The 19,057-nt window shown below is 49.7% G+C and overlaps 2 protein-coding genes across 6 annotated transcripts in view; both read left to right on the forward strand.

The window, feature by feature from the left end:
• The window catches only part of LOC107213501 (basement membrane-specific heparan sulfate proteoglycan core protein-like), a gene marked incomplete at its 5' end in the record, with an annotated part of 30,513 nt that extends 30,435 nt beyond the window's left edge, over positions 1–78 (forward strand). Inside the window, one exon of the mRNA XM_033519352.1 lies at positions 4–78. Coding sequence (XP_033375243.1) covers positions 4–78 — 75 coding nt within the window. The remainder of the gene's footprint in view (positions 1–3) is intronic.
• Positions 79–241: 163 nt separating this feature from the next.
• Positions 242–19,057, forward strand: part of USP48 (ubiquitin specific peptidase 48) — a 30,618-nt gene continuing 11,802 nt past the window's right edge. Inside the window, exons 1-15 of one of the 5 annotated variants that reach the window (XM_015648058.3) lie at positions 242–456; positions 1,294–1,414; positions 1,502–1,643; positions 2,664–2,791; positions 4,253–4,377; positions 4,934–5,042; positions 6,235–6,368; positions 6,548–6,630; positions 7,076–7,255; positions 10,927–11,052; positions 13,168–13,317; positions 15,621–15,821; positions 17,032–17,146; positions 17,280–17,410; positions 18,665–18,736. In XM_015648058.3, coding sequence (XP_015503544.1) covers positions 323–456; positions 1,294–1,414; positions 1,502–1,643; positions 2,664–2,791; positions 4,253–4,377; positions 4,934–5,042; positions 6,235–6,368; positions 6,548–6,630; positions 7,076–7,255; positions 10,927–11,052; positions 13,168–13,317; positions 15,621–15,821; positions 17,032–17,146; positions 17,280–17,410; positions 18,665–18,736 — 1,951 coding nt within the window. In that variant the 5' untranslated portion in view covers positions 242–322. Of the gene's footprint in view, positions 457–1,293; positions 1,415–1,501; positions 1,644–2,663; positions 2,792–3,610; positions 3,875–4,252; positions 4,378–4,933; positions 5,043–6,234; positions 6,369–6,547; positions 6,631–7,075; positions 7,256–10,926; positions 11,053–13,167; positions 13,318–15,620; positions 15,822–17,031; positions 17,147–17,279; positions 17,411–18,664; positions 18,737–19,057 lie in introns of those variants that run through there. The other 4 variants (XM_015648059.3, XM_015648061.3, XM_015648062.3 and 1 more) reach the window with 4 other exon arrangements.

Below are 19,057 nucleotides of genomic sequence, written 5' to 3' on the forward strand. Positions count from 1 at the left end.
GAGCGAGCTCCGCCCCCGTTCCGCACAGGCCACGCCCCCTCCCGGGGCTCGCACGCCCCCCGAGGCCGGCAGCGCTAAGCCCCGCCCCCGGCGGGCTCAAGCCCCGCCCCTGTGGCGGAAGTCGCGGTCCCGCGCGTCGCGGCCCGCTAACGTCAGCGCCTCGCGCCGTCACCGCGTCGCGCTCGTGGCGTCACCGGCCCTGACGGCGGCGGGAGGGGCCGGGCGGGATCGGGACCGGGACCGGGACCGGGCCGGGACCGGGACAAGGACCGGGGCAAGGAGCGGGCCGGGCAGGGTCAGCCCCGGGGCGCCGGCGGGAGCGATGGCGCCACGGCTGCAGCTGGAGAAGGCGGCGTGGCGCTGGACCGAGACGGTGCCGCCTGAGGCGGTGGCGCAGGAGCACATCGAGGCGGCCTACCGCGTCCGGCTGGAGCCTTGCCAGCGCGGCGCCTGCCGGTACCACGGGGTCGGGCCGGCCACCCAACACCCCCACAGCGCGCTTGGGATCTGGGGTCCCTCCATGTCCACGCCAGGAGGCGCGGGGCGTTCCCTTCCCCTCGCCAGGTCCCGCGGGGTCGGTGGAGGCTCCCCCGTGTTCCTTTCCGGGGGACCCGCATTCCCCGGGGCTGGGGCGGATCTCAGCACAGCCTCCTTGTGTGGCTCCCCTGATACAGGGGGCTCCCTTGGACTGGTGGGGAACCTCTGTCTCTCTCTGCTCACACACAGGGGACCGATCCCCGCCCAGGTTGTGGGGGAACCCCTCTCGTTCTCTGGCTCCCCAGGGGTAGTGGGGTCCCTCCTCCCAACCTGGCTCACCAGCTACAGGGCACCACTCTGGTATTGTGGGGGTCCCGTTGTTGCTGGGCTCTTCAGATATAGGGGAGCCCCTCTCCTTGTTTGTCCCTCCCCATTTACAGGATAACCCTGGGGCTGTAGGGACCCCTCTCTCTGCCTGGATCTCCATTTATAGGGGATCCCTGTGGGCTGTAGGGACCCCACCTCCTTGCCTGAATATATGGCACTCACCCTGGAGCTGGGGCAGGCTGTGTCCCTGCCTGGCTTCCCAGATAAAGGGAGCCTCCTTGGTCCCATACTCGCTCCTAGGGTCCCCTTTTTCACCTAAAAACCCCTCTGGTTCTCCTCCTCCTTCATCACTCAGAACCGCTGTTTTTGGTGGGGGGGAGTGTTCCATGACTCGTCCCATTCAACATTTTGTGCTTCCCCATGTCCCCAGTGTCACCCCTCCCAGCTCCCAGGGGACACGGGGGTGACAGCTGGGGTCTGGCTTCCCAGGAGGAACTGCCGGGGGAACCCCAACTGCCTGGTGGGCATTGGGGAGCACGTGTGGCTGGGCGAGATCGACGAGAACAGCTTCCACAACATCGATGACCCCAACTGTGAGCGCCGTAAGAAGGTAACCCCGAACCCCACCCGCAGGGCCCAGTGAGGACCCTGGGGGCGAGGGGAGGTGACCTTTCCTGGCCCTTTCTCTGCCCCCCAGAACGCGTTCGTGGGCCTGACGAACCTCGGTGCCACGTGCTATGTCAACACCTTCCTGCAGATGTGGTTCCTGAACCTGGAGCTGCGGCAGGCGCTCTACCTGTGCCCCAGAGCCTGTGGGGATGGCATTCCGAAGGACACAGGTGTGTGGGAGAGAGGGATTTCCTCCTGAAACCACACACTGGGATAAGGTGTATCAGACTTAATGGGTGACGCTACAGCCGTACCTGCAGTCGCTGCACTGTTAATTTGGAGCCATCACCTGGATTTTGGGAATGAACCAGCCTTAATCCAAGTGATGTCTTAGATCAGAGTGAGATCTGAGCTGGTTGAAAATGATGCTTTGGTTTGGTCTTGCTTCCCAGAGTAGTGTAGTGGTGGTGCTGGGGGTAGAGCATGGGGATCTGTGCTGTCACTTATCCCACAGTAGGTGGGATTACAGCTCCCAGTTTTTTCTGCTCTTGGGTGCTTTCCCTGGGGAGGCTCTGGGTCAGTGCAGCCATGTCAGCCCTGCTGCTGTTTTATGGTGGTTGTGAATGATGTTTCACCTTCTGGGGTAAATAAGAGGCTGTTTCTCAGGGTAATTGGTGCATGGTGTGTAGCCTTCACTCACAGCTTGTGCTGGGCACTGCAGGATTGAATAATGGAATCCCTAAGGTTGGAAATCTCCTCCAGGGTTATTAGTCCAACCATTCCCCCAGCACTGCCAAGCCCATCATTAACCCAGGTGCCACATCCAGACAGTTCTATAGCACTTCCAGGGATGGTGACTTCACCACTGCCCTGAGCAACCTCTTCAGTGTCTGACTACCCTTTCCATGGAGAAATTTCTCCTAATAATGAACCTAGATCTCCCCTGATGCAACTCAAGGGCTTTTCCTCTCATCCTGTCCCTTGTTCCCTGGGAGCAGAGCCTGGCTCCACCCTTATCCAACTGAAAGTTGCAGAATAAAAATATTTACAGTTGGACTTGATGATCCTAAGGGGTTTTTCCAACCTAAATTAATCTCTCTTTGGCTTGTGCTGGGATTTGCCATCATCACCTACACGATTCACTCCAGTTTTCCTGACAACTCAAACTCCATCACTTTTAGTGGCTGGTGAAGCACTTGGAGCGATCCCTTCTCACCCTCAGTTCCTGCTGTGCCTTGTGTTTTTCCCAGACTATGAGCCCCAGACCATCTGTGAGCACCTGCAGTACCTGTTTGCTCTGCTGCAGAACAGCAAGCGACGCTACATCGACCCCTCGGGCTTTGTCAAGGCGCTGGGGCTGGACACGGGGCAGCAGCAGGTGTGTGGGAGGGGATTCCTGACATGATTCTGGACACTTCCAGAAGCTGGGAATCACCCTTGGACAGTCACTGGGCAGCTCCCAGCTGGGCCTGGCTTCTGGGTGCAGACATACAGGAGGAGGTGGGCCCCCTCCAGAGTGCAGGGGACAAACAGGAGGGGAGCAGGATGTCAGGGACACAGAGGCATCAGGAGGAGCCCAGGAGTGATGGGTCAGGCCAGGGAGATGAGGAGTCCAAGAGTGATGTGATGGGGACACTGAGATCAGGAGGAATGGGATGAGGACAGGGAGATAGGAGGAACCCAGGGATGATGGGATGGGGCTAAGGAGCAATGTCATGAGGCCAAGGAGGAGCCCTGGGAGTGATGGGATCAGGACATGGAACAATGGGATGATGATGCAGAGATAAGGAGGAGCCCAGGGGCAGTGGGATGGAGACTGGGAGATCAGGAGGAGCCCAGGGAGTGATAGGATCAGGACATGAAATAATGGGATGAGTACAGGGTTGTAAGGAGGAGCACAGGGAGCAATGGAATGAGGCTAGGAAGTGATGAGTGCAGAAGATCAGGAGGAGCCAAAGGAGAGGTGGGATGAAGACCAGGAGCAATGGGATGGAAGCCAGAGCTGCAGTGAGAGTCCTGCAGGTGTTCCTTGGGCTGCTCCTCCTGCAGGTGTTCCTTGGGCTGCTCCTTGGGGGTGGGGACTGGACAGTGCAAGGGCCCTCCCCGGGGTGAGGAGGATGAGCAGGAGCCAGCTGGGATCCGAGGGCAGTGAGTGGGAGGGGAGTGCTGCAGGGCCCTGTGGGGCTGCAGCTGGAGGGAGTTTGAGAGGGGCATGGCTGGAAATCCTTGGAGAGGTAATGGGAGGGTTTGGAGGAAGAGCTGGAGCACTGGCAGATGTTTCCTTGGGAGGGTCAGGAGGGGAAGGAAGCTGACCAGGGACACCAAAGGGCAGCTGAGAGAGGCCAAAACCTGTTTGTTTTTGGAAGAAGAGAACCAGGGTGGGAGAGAAAGGCCGAGCTGGGTGTGGGGAAGCTTTGGAGCATTGCCAGGATCACCCATAGGGCAGCTTCTCATTTTTGGGGTATTTTTATTTCTCTTCTCACCTCTGATCTGAGCGGGGACAGCTGCAAAAATGAGGATCAAGGGGCTTGAAAGCTCCACAGGAGGGTTTTTATCCTTTCCAGAATCCTGGGAGGAGCAGGGCAGAAGTCAAAGCCCCTGGCAGGGCTGGCAGGGAGCCAGGGCAGCTCCTGCTGTGCTCCCACACTGAGGGCCTCACGCTCCTTTTAGCCAAATTCCTCTGTTTTCCCTAGTTCTCCTGCCTGGTCTTTATTTTCCATGCCATGCACGGAGCCTTGGCGCAGCCTGTGGGAGGGCTTGGGGTAATTAGCAGTGAATTAGTGACAGGGTTGGGATTGTGCTGTGGTGGATTGTTAATGAACTTGCTTTTCTCTTTCAGGATGCCCAGGAGTTCTCCAAGCTGTTCATGTCCCTGCTGGAAGACACATTGTCCAAGCAGAAAAACCCAGCTGTCCGGAACATTGTGCAAAAGCAGTTCTGTGGAGAGTATGCGTATGTCACGGTGTAAGTAATAACAAAATTAAAAAGTAATCATTTTGGGAAGACCCTTTCTGTAAATACTTAAATTTTAGAAGGATCTGGGAGGGGAAGATCTTCCCAACAGCCAGAGCAGGCAGTTAAGTTGCAGCAGAAACACTTTCTCAGAAATATTTGCCTTTTCCTTTCTTGTTCCTGTGTGTGTGGTATTGCTGTGACAGTTCTCCAGCTGCTTTTACTCCTTTAATGAGAGTTTTCCAACAAAACCTGCAAGTGAGTTAATGGAGTGGTCAGTCCTGCAGCCAGAAAACAGCATCCTGGGTGTTGTATTTTCATTCCTGTGTTCTTAGAGCTGTGAATTTCACCTTAAAAATAATACAGAATGGTGCAGAGTTGTGTCAGGTTCTGGTAGGTTCTGTTAAGCCATTTGAACTTTCTGCTGGAGCTTTTATGGTGTGGAGGTGTGAATCTCCTTTAGCCCTGACTTCACTTTTTATTCAAGGAATATTTTACTAAAGGCTTGGGAGCCCCAGCATGTGAGCCCTATCCTCAGATATATTTTTTGTCTTCTTTCCCATCCCAGCTGCAACCAGTGTGGCAGAGAATCTAAACTGGTGTCTAAATTTTACGAGCTGGAGTTAAACATCCAAGGACACAAGCAGTTGACAGACTGTATAACAGAATTCCTCAAGGTATGAGCTCATTGGGGTTGGAAGCCTGCTATTTTTAGCAAGGAATTTCAATTCCTTCCTCCAATTCACAGCCTCCAAGGTCGGTGTCGGAGTGAAGCCACTGACTTGGCCCAGGGAGATGCATCCAAGTGAAAATGGTTTTTTTCTGCAGACCCAAAAAATGAGGATTGAGGCGTGGAGCAAGGAATGGCTCCGTGGTATCACATGCTCCTGTTACTGCTTTAAAAAGCACTTGAAAATTGCATTTTTAGTTAAAATACTTTGCCAAGAAAGCTAGTGAAAAGTCTCTGCCTGCTTTGTAACGGATAGCACTGGGAGAATGTCTGCTTTCCGTGTTTTCTGTGTCAGTGCTCATCTGCATAGCAACAGGAGACATTCCCTGCTGAAAAATGTGCTCTCAGAAGTACCAGGGAGCACCAGGAATAGCTGCAGGAACAGCTGCAAGCGCTCTCAATTCAGCTTGAAAATTTGCTTGTATCTGAAGTTCAGTTCTGGCACACTAAGGTGTGGATTCCACTCAAATTATTTAGGACAGAACTAACCTGAACCCCTTCCCTGTGTTCCTTGCTTGCTGGTGCTCTCAGCAAACCATTTGCTCTGCCTGGAAGGTCTGCTATGAAAAAAAACTGGTTTGGGTGCACAGATTAAATTCCTGGATTGGTGAACTTGACATTTGTCTGCTCCTCCTTCACACAAAACAGCCCTGTGACGTGTTTTAGGGGGGTTGGAATTCTCCTCTGGCCAAATCCTGCCCTTGGATCTGCTTGGGCTGTGAGTGACTCCTGCAGGGGGATTTTGGGTGGCTGAGCTGAGGGTTGTAGTTTCCAGGCTAAAATGTGACTTTACATTAACTGGGTCCATGTGAACTCCTGAAAGGGGTGATTTAATTATTTTCCTTGGTATAAACCAACTCAGTCAAGCGAGGAGCAAGAGTAAGAGACCTGAGAACTTGGAACAGGGCTTGATTCAGTCTAAAATTTACCTTTAAGTGAGAGCAGCCTGCTCTGGCCGTGCTGCAAAGTACAGTCATTAGTGTGTCTTTAACTCAGAAAAATTTGGGAAGCAGCTGAGAAGAGACTTAAATAGTTAAAATAACTTTGGTACTTCTCATTCTCCAGCTGTTGAGTAGCTCAATTGACTTTTCAGTGCTGACATGTTCTCAAGACCTTTCCCTCTGCCTCTCCACATCCAGGAGGAAAAATTAGAAGGGGACAATCGTTATTTTTGTGAGACTTGTCAGAGCAAGCAGAACGCCACAAGGAAGATCCGGCTGCTCAGCCTGCCCTGCACCCTCAACCTGCAGCTCATGCGCTTTGTGTTCGACAGGTGCGTGGGAGCACCCTGCAAGCCATGGGGGAAATCACCTGCCCTGCTCTTCCTGCTTCTCTTTGAGGGGTGACAGGGTGCCTGAGCCTCCTGGGGATGCTCTGGGGGGTTCAAGGGAGGTATTTTGGGGTGTGAGCTGTTGTTGCTCTGCCCTGAGCCAAAGGTTTGCCTCTGCACAGACAAACTGGCCACAAGAAGAAGCTGAACACCTACATTGGCTTCTCAGAGCTGCTGGACATGGAGCCTTTCATGGAGCAAAAAAGTGAGTTTGGAGCAGTTTCTTGTTATCTTTGCCTGCTGCCTCTTGGCAGACCCCTTCTGTAATTGTCTTTAGGAGGAAATCCCTCCCTGTGAGAGTGGTGAGACCCTGGGGCAGGGTGCCCAGAGAAGCTGAGGCTGCCCCTGGATCCCTGGAAGGGTCAAAGGGCAGCTTGGGTGGGGCTTGGAGCAACCTGGGATGGTGGAAAATGTGCCTGCCCATGGCAGAGAGGTGGAACAAGATGTGCTTTAAAATCCCTTCCAACCCAAACCGTTCTGGCATTCTGTGATTCCTCCGAATTCTCTTTGTGATTGAAAATCCTCTTAGCAATGTCCTGAAGAGCTGCAAGTTCAAGTGCAGGCTTTGCTGCCCGGTGAACACCCTGATGTGTAGGACAGGGGGGCTGAGTGGTGGTGTCTGCAGAGCTCTAAGTGTTGTGTACTCACAGGTGGTGTGTACGTGTACGAGCTGAGCGCTGTGCTCATTCACCGCGGGGTGAGCGCCTACTCCGGGCACTACATCGCCCACGTCAAGGACCCGCAGACGGGAGAGTGGTACAAGTTCAACGACGAGGACATCGAGAAGATGGAGGGGAAGAAACTGCAGTTGGGAATTGAGGAAGATCTAGGTAAAACCTTTCAGTTGTGAGTGCCCTTTTAAAATAACTCTTTCTGCCAAAACCACGGGCGTCCCCAGCTGCAGGCTCCTGCTCCTCCCCAGAATGCTCCTGCATGGGCTGTCAGGGCTTGGTGGAATGTGGGGAGCAGCAATCCTGGTGATTGCAGCCAGATTTGCTTCCTTTCAGGCCCGTGTGAGTGTTTACACCTCGTGATCAGCTGTTGTAGTGTTTCTCTGGCTGCCACATGGCAGATAAGAGCTGAGAACAGCGGGCAGCGGGGTCCTATCAGGGAGCAACAGGCGGGTGCCACTTCCTTGGAACAGATAAGGAGAATGCTTTCAGTTTCCTTAACACATTATGGTTCTATTTCCACTGAGGTGTTCTATTTGGAGGCAGTAAAAAAGATTTTGATCCAATTAACAACTTGGAAGCTAAAACTGCCTTTCTACTCTGAGCTTTTTCCTTGGTGCTTTTCTGTTTTACTGTTTTGTCCTGTGCTGCCCAAATAACTGTTCCTGGCCTGGATTTCTTGACGTTTTCTTGGAAAGCTTGGGCTGGACCTCTCTTGAGTGGATTTCTCACTCTGCAGTCAATAAAGGAGCAGCTCCTTTGGAGTTGAAATGGTTCTGTACTGCAGGTGCTCACAGCAGGGAAATTATTAAGGAATTCACTTGCAGTGCAAGCAGTCCATTCCCAGGAATTTTTACCCACCGGGATGTTTTGCTGTGGTTGGAATCTGTGGAATGTTGTTTTTCTTTAAGGCATCTTTAGAGAAAAAAGGCCTGCAGATTTAAATGCTCCCTTGTGCAATGGGCATCAGCCTTCTCCCATTTCCTTGTTGTCACCTGCACGGTGGGTGAGGTCTGGAACGTGCCCAGGGGTGGGCAGTGGAGTTGGGAAAGGTCTGGAGCACAGGGAGGAGAGTCTGGAGAGCTCCTGAGGAGCAGCTGGAGGACGTGGGGGAGCCCAGCCTGGAGCAAAGGAGGCTCAGGGGAATTTCTGGCTCTGCACAAGTCCCTGGCAGGAGGGGACAGCCGGGGGGATCTGGGATCTGCTGCAGGGAACAGGGACAGGAGGAGAGGGAACGGGCTCAGGCTGGGCCAGGGGAGGTTTAGGGGGAATTTGGGGAAATCCTTCATGGAAAGGGTGGTCAGGCCTTGGAAGAGGCTGCTCAGGTGTAGTGGGTTTAGAGCTGGTTAAAACTGCTCATGTACTTACTAGAATTATTTACCTATTTTTTGCTGTCAGATATGAATTAGGAGAAGGGAAAAACAGGCTTAAATTTTAAAAGGTATGAAAAAACCCTTTATTAATAGCACTAGAAGAATAAGAATAAAAACTTTTAGAATACTTTTCTTCCCCCTGCCTGACTTTTTTTTTTTTTTTTTTAACTGATAATGTGGAGGCAAAATTTGGGATTTTAAATTAGTTACTGTTTTTATAATAGTTTTTTATTAGTTTTTGTAGGGTGAGGAGGGTTTTTTTGTTAGGTTTTGGAGACATTTCTATAAGAAACAGTTTTTTGTTTATTTTATTTCTACAAATAGCAGCTGTCTGGGAAAAAAAATTTGTAATTGTGGAGTTCTTATTCTTATAGCTTTTACATAGCTTAATTTATGGATTATGTTAATTTATGGGGTATTGTTTTAAGGATGAGCTGTTTAAAAATAAAGGTTTTTAAATTTATTTCTGGGATTATTATTTTTGAGATCAGAGGTCTTCTCTCCCTGGGGGCAAAGGGGGTTTTTTGTTGTTTTTTGTTTGGGCGTTTTGTTTTTGTGGGTTTTTTTTTAAAGTTTTTTATGAGATTATAGGTTTTTTTAACATTTGCTTTTCTTAATTATGGTTACTTCTTCTCACATTTACAGTTTGAACATTTTATTCTTTTATACTTTCTTGTGAATTAAAGGGGTTATTTTAGTGTATTGCAGTCTATTTTTATAGCTTTACTAAAAGAATTTCTAGCTTTAATACTAAGGTATTTTTTTTAATCTGGAATTTTACTTTTTTTTTATTGATTTTGGTGTGTTTCTGTTGTTTTTTACATGTTTTTATTTATTTTATTTTCTTAGAGGATTGAGTTTGCAGGTCTGTGTAGTGAAGGGTTGACATCTCTCCCAGGCTGGAGTGGGGCTGGCCCCCCTGGGGAGCTCAGCTGCTCTTTAGGGCTGGAAGCAAGAGAGAGATTTCTCAGGCTTTTTAAAATGTAAAATTCACAGAGGTGGATCCAGGACACTTTTAATTGCTTTAATAGGTTGTTAATTTTCAGAGCTAGCTAGCTATTGGGTTTTTCCAGGCATAGAGGAAGCTCTTAGGAGCTTTTCCTCAGAAAAAACCATTTCTGTGGATGGTTTCTTCTCGCTTTACTAACTATCAATTAATGGAAAAGCAGCACAGCAGGGCAGTGTAGAGTCAGCATCCCTGGGGTGTGAAGAAGTGTGTGAGGGTGGCACAGGTTGGTGGTGGAGCTGGCAGAGCTGGGTTAATGGTTCAACTCCACAATCTTGGAGGGTTTCTGTGCCAGCAGCTCTGTCCCATTCCCCTGGCTCCTCTCGCTGCTGGAGCTGGCTGGACATCTAGTGGTGCACAGGGAAACTGAGCCCTGCGAGGCACCAGGACCAGCTCACACTCTGCTTTTACCCTCCCTGCTCACCCAGGGCACCCAAATGAGATGTAAGTAAACTGCTGTGACCTCAGTTTTATAGAGTTTTATGCTTAGCTGCAAGTAAATGTTCTTATTTCTTGTATTTCAATTCAAGGCTGTTTGGAGAATAGAAGTAAAATGTGTTTAGGAGCTCATTTAAGCTGGGAGCTCAATATTTGTATCAAGTTTTGATGTAATTTGCCTGTTGCAGGCAAAACTGAGGCCTTTCTTTGTTGTAAACACATGTAACAGGAAGAGAAGGTCAGTAACATAAACTGAAGGTCTGTGGCAGGGAGAGTCTTGGCCATGCAGATGGGAACAATTTAGAAAATTCTTGGATAAAATGCAAATAAATATAGTCTGGGAAGTCCCCTAGATGGTGTGGGGGGAGAGGCACATGAATTTTTTCAGAATTTGGGAAAAAGAAACTTAGTAATTCAATGGTCCATTTAGAGTTTGACTAATGGAACATTGTTCCTTTAATTTTTTCCTTTGTTTAAAATGGTTTGATTTTTGAAGCTGCAGCTGTAGATAAGTGTTTTCCTTGCCTGAGAATCCATCTGGAAACAGCAGCTCTTGCAACACAACTTTACATCCCCCAGCAGCTGCTCAAAAACAGCTCTTTCCATGGCTCTTGGCTTCCTGAAAGCTTTGCTGTGTTTTTTACATATCCACAATCACCTGTAAATACTATTTTCTTCCCTGAGGATTTGTCTCTTTTCTTTGGAGTTAGGACAGCAGAACAAGAGGCAAAAGGGAGAAGGGATGTTTTTCCAAGAGTGGCTTTTGGCTCAGAGAAGTTCCACTGGGGAGAGAAGAAAGGCTCTTGAGAAGGAGCAGGCTCCTAAATTTAGTGCCTTTGATTTACCCAGAAAGGCTGGAGAGATTTGGGGCTTTCTTTGGGATGCAGTTTTGAGCCATGCCAAGCCCAGTCTTGGCAGGGAGGTGCAGCTGGCTGGGTGGCAAGCTCACCCCGTGCATGGAGGAGCAGGGGGGAGCTCGTGTGTTGCTGAGCTTTTGCCTTTTGTTCCCCCAGCGGAGCCGTCCAAGTCGCAGAGCCGAAAGCCCAAGTGTGGGAAGGGCACTCACTGCTCCCGTAACGCCTACATGCTGGTGTACAGGCTGCAGGCCCGGGAGAAATCCCTCACAGTGGAGGTGCCAGGTGAGTCCTGCGGATCACACTCCTCCTCCCATGTTCCAGGTGGGCCAGGAGGTGGAATTCTGGGCTAGCAAGTGGCTGGAGCCCCTCTGCTCTGCTTCCAGGCTGGGAGAGCTGGAAAAGGCCCCAGGGAGATCTCAGAGCCCCTTGCAGTGCCTAAAGGGTCTCCAAGAGAGCTGGAGAGGGAACTGGGACAAAAAATGGAGTGAGAGGATAAGGGGGAATGGCTTCCCACTGCCAGAGGGCAGGGATAGATGGGATATTGGGAAGGAATTCCTGGCTGGGGGTGAGGCTGTGGCACAGGTGCCCAGAGAAGCTGTGGCTGCCCCTGGATCCCTGGAAGTGTCCAAGGTTGGATGGGGCTTGGAGCAAACGGGGATAGAGGATTCACTGGGTGAAACAAAGGGATCTTCAAGATCCCTCCAAAGCCACTCCAGGATTCCATGGTTCTTGACTGTTTGCCATGAGCCCCAAAGGTGTTGTGTGGCACCTTGGTGTCTTGACCAGTGAAACCCCTGCATTTTCCCAGCACTTAAATAACATTAAAATGCTAATCCCTCACATGTGCCCACTCAGACATTGCCTTCTTTACCAAACTGGTCAAACTGGGAAGGGGCAGGAGGAGATGATCCTGCTGGGATTCACCACTGTGATCCTGCTGGATTCTGGAGGTGCAGGAGAACAGGTGGTTAAATGTCAGCAGCAGTGCACGAGGAGGTGAATAATCCTGACAGATGTCAGGTTCCCTCTGCCACTGCTTCAGCTTTGCCACATCAGGAATAAATGACGTGAAAATAAAGAGGTTCCAAGCCCCGAACGGGAATTTGGGCCGAGTGCCTTCACGTTGTGCTTTAGAATTATGGGGGTGCCAGAACTCCCTGTGGGCTTTGTGTGTGGGTTTAATGTTTCCTGTTTGGCTGCTCCTTGATTAGAAATTCTAATTAGGCCCCTGGTGCTGAGGTGTGTTCCCCTGCACTCGTTTTCTGTGGAGGAGCAGGGACAGCAGAGCTGGCAGGTCCCTTTGGCTCTCTGCAGATCCAGGGTTAAACCATACACCTTCTTCCCCCCAGTAACACCCCAAACCTTTCCCAAGCCCCCCCTGTTTCAAACACGCCCTTCAAGACATGAAACTTCAGGAATTAGCACTAATTCCTGCCTGGATCTGTATTTCCAGCCTGTTTCCTGAGCTTTCTTGCTCTCCCTTTCCTCCTACCCCTCTGCCCAAAACAATAACTCAACAAAAACCTCCCCACCCAGCTCCAGATTCCTGCACAGCCCCGCGGTTGCCTTTGTTTCCCGTGGAATCCTGCCAGGGAACAGGGAGTGAAGGGCAGCAGTCAGGCTCTCTGCTTGTGGGGAGGTTTCATGGAACTGTAAATTTGAGGCATTTTGCTTTGATGCTGTTACAAAGCGGCTTTTCCGGGACAGTGCAGAGACGTAACTTGGCTCTGATCTCAAGGAGGTCAGGCTGGTTATTTTTTAATACTGGATATTCTCCTAAGGTGGATATTTTGGTCAAGAATTAACCTTTTTGCAGATATTTTAGCTCTTCAGAATAATTCTAAATAGGAAAAGGCCTCAGATAAGCAGAGCTTTCCCCCCTGCTCCCTCCCACCAGTCCTGTGAGGGAAGTGGTTTATCTTCTTTTTTCCCTGCTGAGGTTTGGTTTGTTGGGAGTTTTTCCATCAGTGGCAGCAAAAATTCCCATTTCCCTCACCTTTCTGTTGGTCTGCCCTGGCTGATCTCCCGTATCCTGCGGGCTCTGTGCCCTTGGGTTTGCAGTGTGCTGGATCACAGGTCCTGACAGGCTCCTGGTGGATCCAGAGGGTGAAAAGCTTTTGTTTCCTCCCCAGAATGATGAGGCAGGACAGAGAGGAGCTGCTTTTAGCATCGCAACCAACCCCAAGTAAATTATTTTCTTGGGTGCAAAACTTTGCATTAAATCATCTGCAACCACCAGTATCAGAGAGAGCAACGTCCGTGTGCTTGGCTTGGGAAAGACCTTGCCCAGCAAGGCTGCAGGAGGGAATTTTCCAGTTGGCTATCCCCAGATAACCCAGGGTAATTAACATAGCTGACATTTTCCCTTCAATTCCTGTTTTTTTTTGTCTTTCCCAGCTTTCCTGCAGGAGCTGGTGGAGCGGGATAACTGCAAGTTTGAGGAGTGGTGTGACGAAATGGCCGAGATGCGCAAACAGAGCGTGGCCAGAGGCAAGATCAAACACGAGGAGGTGAAGGAGCTCTACCAAAGGTTACCCGCCGAAGCTGGTCTGTAAGACATTGTGGAGTATTGCTGTAGTAGAGCTGTTAAGCTTGGGAATGATTTGTGACTAACTCCCAACTCCTGTGGCCTTGCTGGAAGGCATTCCCGCAGCTGTCTGCAAGGAGAGAGCTTCATGCATGCTTACATTTGTTTTCCCTTGCTTCTTTTCCTGCCTTAACCTATTTTTCTCCTTTCTTTGCTCATTCTCGTGGCCTCTGGCGTCGCTAATTCACTCCTGCTTCTTCCCCATTCGTCAGCCTCATGCTTTGTGACTCTTCTGCCTGGTGAGCAGCTCAGCTCTTCTGCCTGGTGAGCAGCTCAGCTCATTAGGAGCATCGAGGCAGAATAACTGCCTGCTCCCAAATTGCCAGCTCGTGGCAGGTTGGGGAGCTGGTGAGCCCAGTTCATCAGCAGGTAACAGACTAAGAGAATGCCTGACCTCCAGCAGAAAATTACTGCATCCATCCCTGCCAGTGCTTCACTGCTCCATGTCCCAGTTTTGCAGGGAGTCTGGGCTTAAGATTTTTCTCCTTCTTGTGTCCTGTTGCCTCAGCACAAGGAGTTTTATTTCCCACCTTGTTTTTCTCTCCTCAAAAATTGATCTATCCATCCAGTCCAGGGAATTTGTCTTCAGTATGTGCTTCTCCTAAAAACTGCAGGATAATTACAACTGAAGACTTAAAAGTTGGTTTAATTGTATGGCCTGTAAGAGAATTGACTGTTCAGGTTTTATTATTGGATGCTCAGAGCCCACCATGAGATTGGAGTAACAGCAGACTCCTGTTCCTGTAAACATCTGCCTCTGCAGTTTGGGAGTGCAGGTGCTTAACTCTGGAAGGTGTCAGAGCTCCTCATGAGGCTGAGCAGCACTCGGGTGTCAGTGTGAGCTCAGAGCTGTGCTGAGGGATGAACCTGCCCTGAGTCACCCGTGAGGAGGAGCAGCAGCTCAGTTCCAGTCTGGTTTCCCTCAGCAGGAACAGAAGAGTTTGCTCTCGGCAGTTCTGATGTGACAGAGGAATAAATCTCAAAAAATGTGGTTTTTACAAGTGCAGGTGAGGCTCTTCTGCCCCAATTTAGAGATGGCAGGACCTAAAACTTTGCCCTGAGGCAGCCTCTTCCTGCTGCTGGCACATGATGGGTACGGCACTTCCAGCACAGCTGGAGGCAGCATCATTCCAGCACTGCTCCAGGTCCTGTCTCTGAAGCTTGGGGATCTCTCTGCAGCTGTGCAGACACGTTTTCTGCCAGCTTTGTGGAGCCTGCCCCAGAAAACCCTCCTTTCTGGGGGAGGCAATTTCATCCCAAACTAGCAAAGCAGTTCTGACAGCGATGTAATTCTCTGGAGGTCACGGCTGCGGAGGGCATTGCGTAAGATGAAAACACCGCGCATTGAGGCTGTGGAGGAAAAGAGGCTTCACACAGCTCCAGTGCAAGCTGCAGGCACAGTGCTTTTCTGTCTTCTGTGTTTTCCTCTTGCTTCTCTCTTGCTCCTTCCTAGGAAACATGAAGGATTTGTGCTCAGTTGTAAATGTTCCCAACGGATACATTTCCCCGTGGTTTCAGAGCTGTCCTTGTGGCAGCACAGAATGGGTTTGAATTCTTCCTAATTTCCTCTTGATATCCCAGTCATTCCCATCCCAGAAGAGCTGTGTAGTGATACTGTGCCTCAGTATTGAGATGCAGGGGTTTCACCCCAACCTGCTCCTGAACCTCGGTTTTGTTCTTCTCTTTCAGCAAATAAGGGCAGGCCTGCTGCTCTGCTTCAGCAAAAAATCTAAGCAACTTTCCATTTGCACTGTAAATTTTAAAATTTTCTCACCTAAAATCGTAAGAGACATTGAAAATTTGGGTGCTGAAAGAACAGGGGGAGCACTGAGTTAATCTCTGCTGTAGTTGCCTTTAATTTTCAAATTGCCCCAGTGAACTCTAGTGTTGTAGAAAAAGCCTGTAGTGTATGATGATGATTTAAATATTGTATCAGTCCCTTGATGGATGATAGGAAATCCCTCCCCTTTCTTTGACTGCTCTCCAGTAATCCCCAAAAGGTTTGAAAGCACTCCCATTCCTCCTTGGAGCTGTTGCATATTGATTGCTGAATCCAAAATGATCTGCACATCTTTCCTGTCTTCCAAACCTGTGACACTGAGATCAGAATAGGCTGGGAGAAACTGGATCAGACCTTTGCAAACCTCAGAGATTTAATCAACAGTGATTACCTGTTAATTTTTAAGAGTAATTATGAAATACCACCTGGTGTTGGAGCTGACATGTATGCTCTTTTTTCTCTTTGCGGTTTCTCCCCTCCCAGGTTCCCCCTACGACTTCATCTCTCTGGAATGGCTGCAGAAGTGGCTGGATGAGTCCACTCCTCCCAAACCTATTGATAACACAGCCTGCCTGTGCTCCCACGGCAAACTGCATCCCGATAAAATCTCCCTGATGAAGAGGATATCCGAATATGTGGCCGACTTCTTCTACCGCCGATACGGAGGAGGGCCCCGGCTCAACGGTAACATCCTCTCCAAGTCACCTCCTGGGATGTGCTTTGGAGCCCTGTTCTGGTCCCAGCCCTCTTTTGAGCCATCCTTTATCATCCTAACTTCATTTCAGTGCATGGCTTTGGTGCTGCTTTATTTTCAGGAGATTTTTTTTTTAATATCATTTAATTCTGTTCCATTTCCCAAAGTCATTTAGGGTGATTGCAGGGTCTGATTTGGCCCTGGGCTCTGCTCAGGGGAAGGGCTGTGCCTGGAGGAATTGCTGTGGAGCAATGGGGTACTTTGCTTAGGAAACTTGGATGGTTTGAAGGCGATTCTAGAAAATAAAGCTTGCACATGCAACACTCCAAACTCTTGATAGTTATTTTCTGTGCCTGCAGCACCCACAGCGCCTGTGTGGGCTGGGTCTCATGGAGTATTCAGGCCAAAAATACCCCTTCCTGTCTGTCACCTCATCCAAGGAATCACTTACCTGTTGGCTTGCTCCTGTTGAAGCATCTGCCACACATTCTGCTTTTCAGGGTCAGCCCAGCCCCTCCAGGCTTTGGACATCCCCTCATCAATCCCCAGCTTTCCTTCCTTTTAGGAAGTTCCTCGGTGACTCCCACTGAGACCAAATTAGCACAGCTCCTGCTGGTGAGGCAGAAAGCCTTTGTGGGGAGAAACAGGGCAAGGTTTATCAGCCAAGTGGAAGATTGCCTGAAGGGCTGTGGGTTGAGTTTGGCTGGCAGGGAGGGAGGGATGGCTAATAGGATGGGTGGGCATCTTTTCTGCTTGCCTTCTCTTGCTTCAGGATGAAAATCTAAAGCACGCCCAGCTGGAGGATTTTTTTGGTGCAGGAGGGTGTTTTTTCTGGGTTGAGCTGGCAAAGTGCCACAATAATACAGGTGTTTGTTTTCCTGGCATTTCCTGCCCGCTGTGCTGCCCTGGCTCCCTGTGACTGCAGGCTGTGGATACCAGGAGCTGTGACAGCAGACTTGAGAAGCACTGGAACAGATCACACCTCATCTGAAGTATTTTTATGCTTCTTGAGGCTTCAAACATGGCCTGATGTGGCTGTAACCCCCAAGATTTCCTCATTTACGTGTGAAATCACCCATCCTGAGGCAGGATAGTTGGTACACGCCTGGCTGAGGACATTTAAACCATCAGGAAACTACCTATGCAATAAATTATGCAATAAATAGTGTAAAAACTGTGTTTCTTTTCCCCCCACCCCAGTCAAAGCACTTTGCAAGGACTGTGTGGTGGAAAGGTGTCGAATCCTGCGGCTGAAGAACCAGCTGAATGAGGACTACAAAACCGTCACCAACCTGCTGAAGATGACGGTCAAGGGGTATGGAAGTCCCAAATGCTGTCAAAGATGCTTTTTAGAACTGCCTAAACAGTTTTTCCCTTAAGATTTCCCTGTTGGGCTCTGAGGAAGGGGGCTGTGGTTTTGGGGTGCCAGTGCTGTTGTCTCCCTGCAGGAGTGACGGGTTTTGGGTTGGAAAAGCATCCTTGAGGAGCTGGCGTCAGCTGGCTCTGGAGCAGTTAAACGAGCAAGATGAAGATGCAGAGCACAGTAACGGCAAAATGAATGGAAACGCACAAAACAAAGGTATTTACTCCTGATTTCCTCCTAATTCCTGCTGCTGTAGAGACCCACTAGCTCTGCTTGATCCTGCCTAACAAAAGACGGCAGGGGTTTCTGTAGCTGGTTTGTTCCTCCTGTATGAGTGGGGAGGAAAGGATAATAAATGGAATAAAAGAGGCCTTCATTTAAAGAGCCTTTTCTTTGCTAAGCTTGAAAACTGCGGGGTGATCTTCATGCTGGAGAGGGAGATGAGGTGATAAGTGGTTTTACAAAGCTGTGTGAAGTTACCACCCCAGACACATGATCTTTTCATCCACTTTTCTCTGAATGAGCACAGGGAAGTGAAAATTACCTTGGAGAAGGGATGATGATGATGTTTATTGTGAGGGCTGAGGAATAAAACAGCACAGCTGATGCAGCAGCACTGGGAAAACACAGCCTAGGAATAAAAATCATGAATTGCACTCCATTCTGTGCCCATATCATGAGAATAGCTGAAGGTTTTATTTGCCTTCTGCTCTTTAAACGTTTGAAACTCATATTTTGTTGAAGCGTGTTGGAATGGTAGAATGGGAGTGATGGCTCAGGGCATCGATCTTGGGTTGGAAGGCTGGAGGACACCTCAGCCCCCCATAAAGAAAAGGGTGTTTGAGTTACCACTCCTCGGTGCTGACACTGACTCACAAGAGGCTGCAGCTCCCAGGAGTGCATTTGAATTACTCACGAGCCAAGTTGTTCGTTAGGCAGCTCGTTAGAGGCCTTTGCTGACATGTCATTGTCTTTATGATGCTCCATTCAGTGGCCAACCTTGTCTTTAACTAATTTAGAGATTGATATAGGGCTTGTCAGCCCCCTAGCAGGCTCCCCTATGGTTTGTCAGGCAGCATCTGGTTTAGATCAGGAATTTTGGCAGGAATTCTGCTGCTTTTGCTCTTACCTAGGCATGTGTTTAGGTTAAACTGGGAGATGTCTGGGAGCAGGGAACCCCTGCCGTGCTCCAGCCCTAACAAATGCATCCTTTGTAATCTCACAAAGGCCTGGCTTGTGCTCCATGCACTTCAAAGCCCTCCTACGTGGCTTGGGGGCTGTAATCCCGCCTGCCCAGAGGCCAAGACGTCGGAGAATAACAAATTTCCTTCCAAATTTTCCCCTGGGTGAGGGGGTTTACTGCTATTTGAAAGGCAACCATGCTCCTTTCCCTGCAAGACTTTTTTTTTTCCTTGGGAGAGGAACTCTCTGCAATCCTCTTGTATTATTATTATTATTTTTTTTAATTAGATGAATCAAATGAAGAGAAGAGGGAGGAGGAAGAGGAGTTAAATTTTAATGAAGACATCGTTTGCCCACATGGTGAGTCTCTCCGGGGGATGGAGCTGAATATCTCTCCTGTGTTGCTGCACACATTAACCTTGTGGCCAGCTCGAGGAGTCACTGCTGAAGTGTGCTTTTAATTCTCATTTTCCTGGTGTTTTTTGCATTCAGAAGTATTCCTTTACAGGCAGACTGATTAGGACTTGGCCAAGCAGAGCTGTGGATGCTGAGCTTCCCTCCCTTGCATGGGCAGCTCCAAAGCTCTGCAGCCATTTGGAAGCTCTAAAAGCAGTAAGAGAGGAAGAGGTGGTGTAAATCAGTCCAGGTGGGAGCTGAGAGTATCTGTTTAATATCCTGGTT

Source organism: Parus major, chromosome 21 (genome assembly GCF_001522545.3).
Source record: "Parus major isolate Abel chromosome 21, Parus_major1.1, whole genome shotgun sequence".
Taxonomy (NCBI): Eukaryota; Metazoa; Chordata; class Aves; order Passeriformes; family Paridae; genus Parus; species Parus major.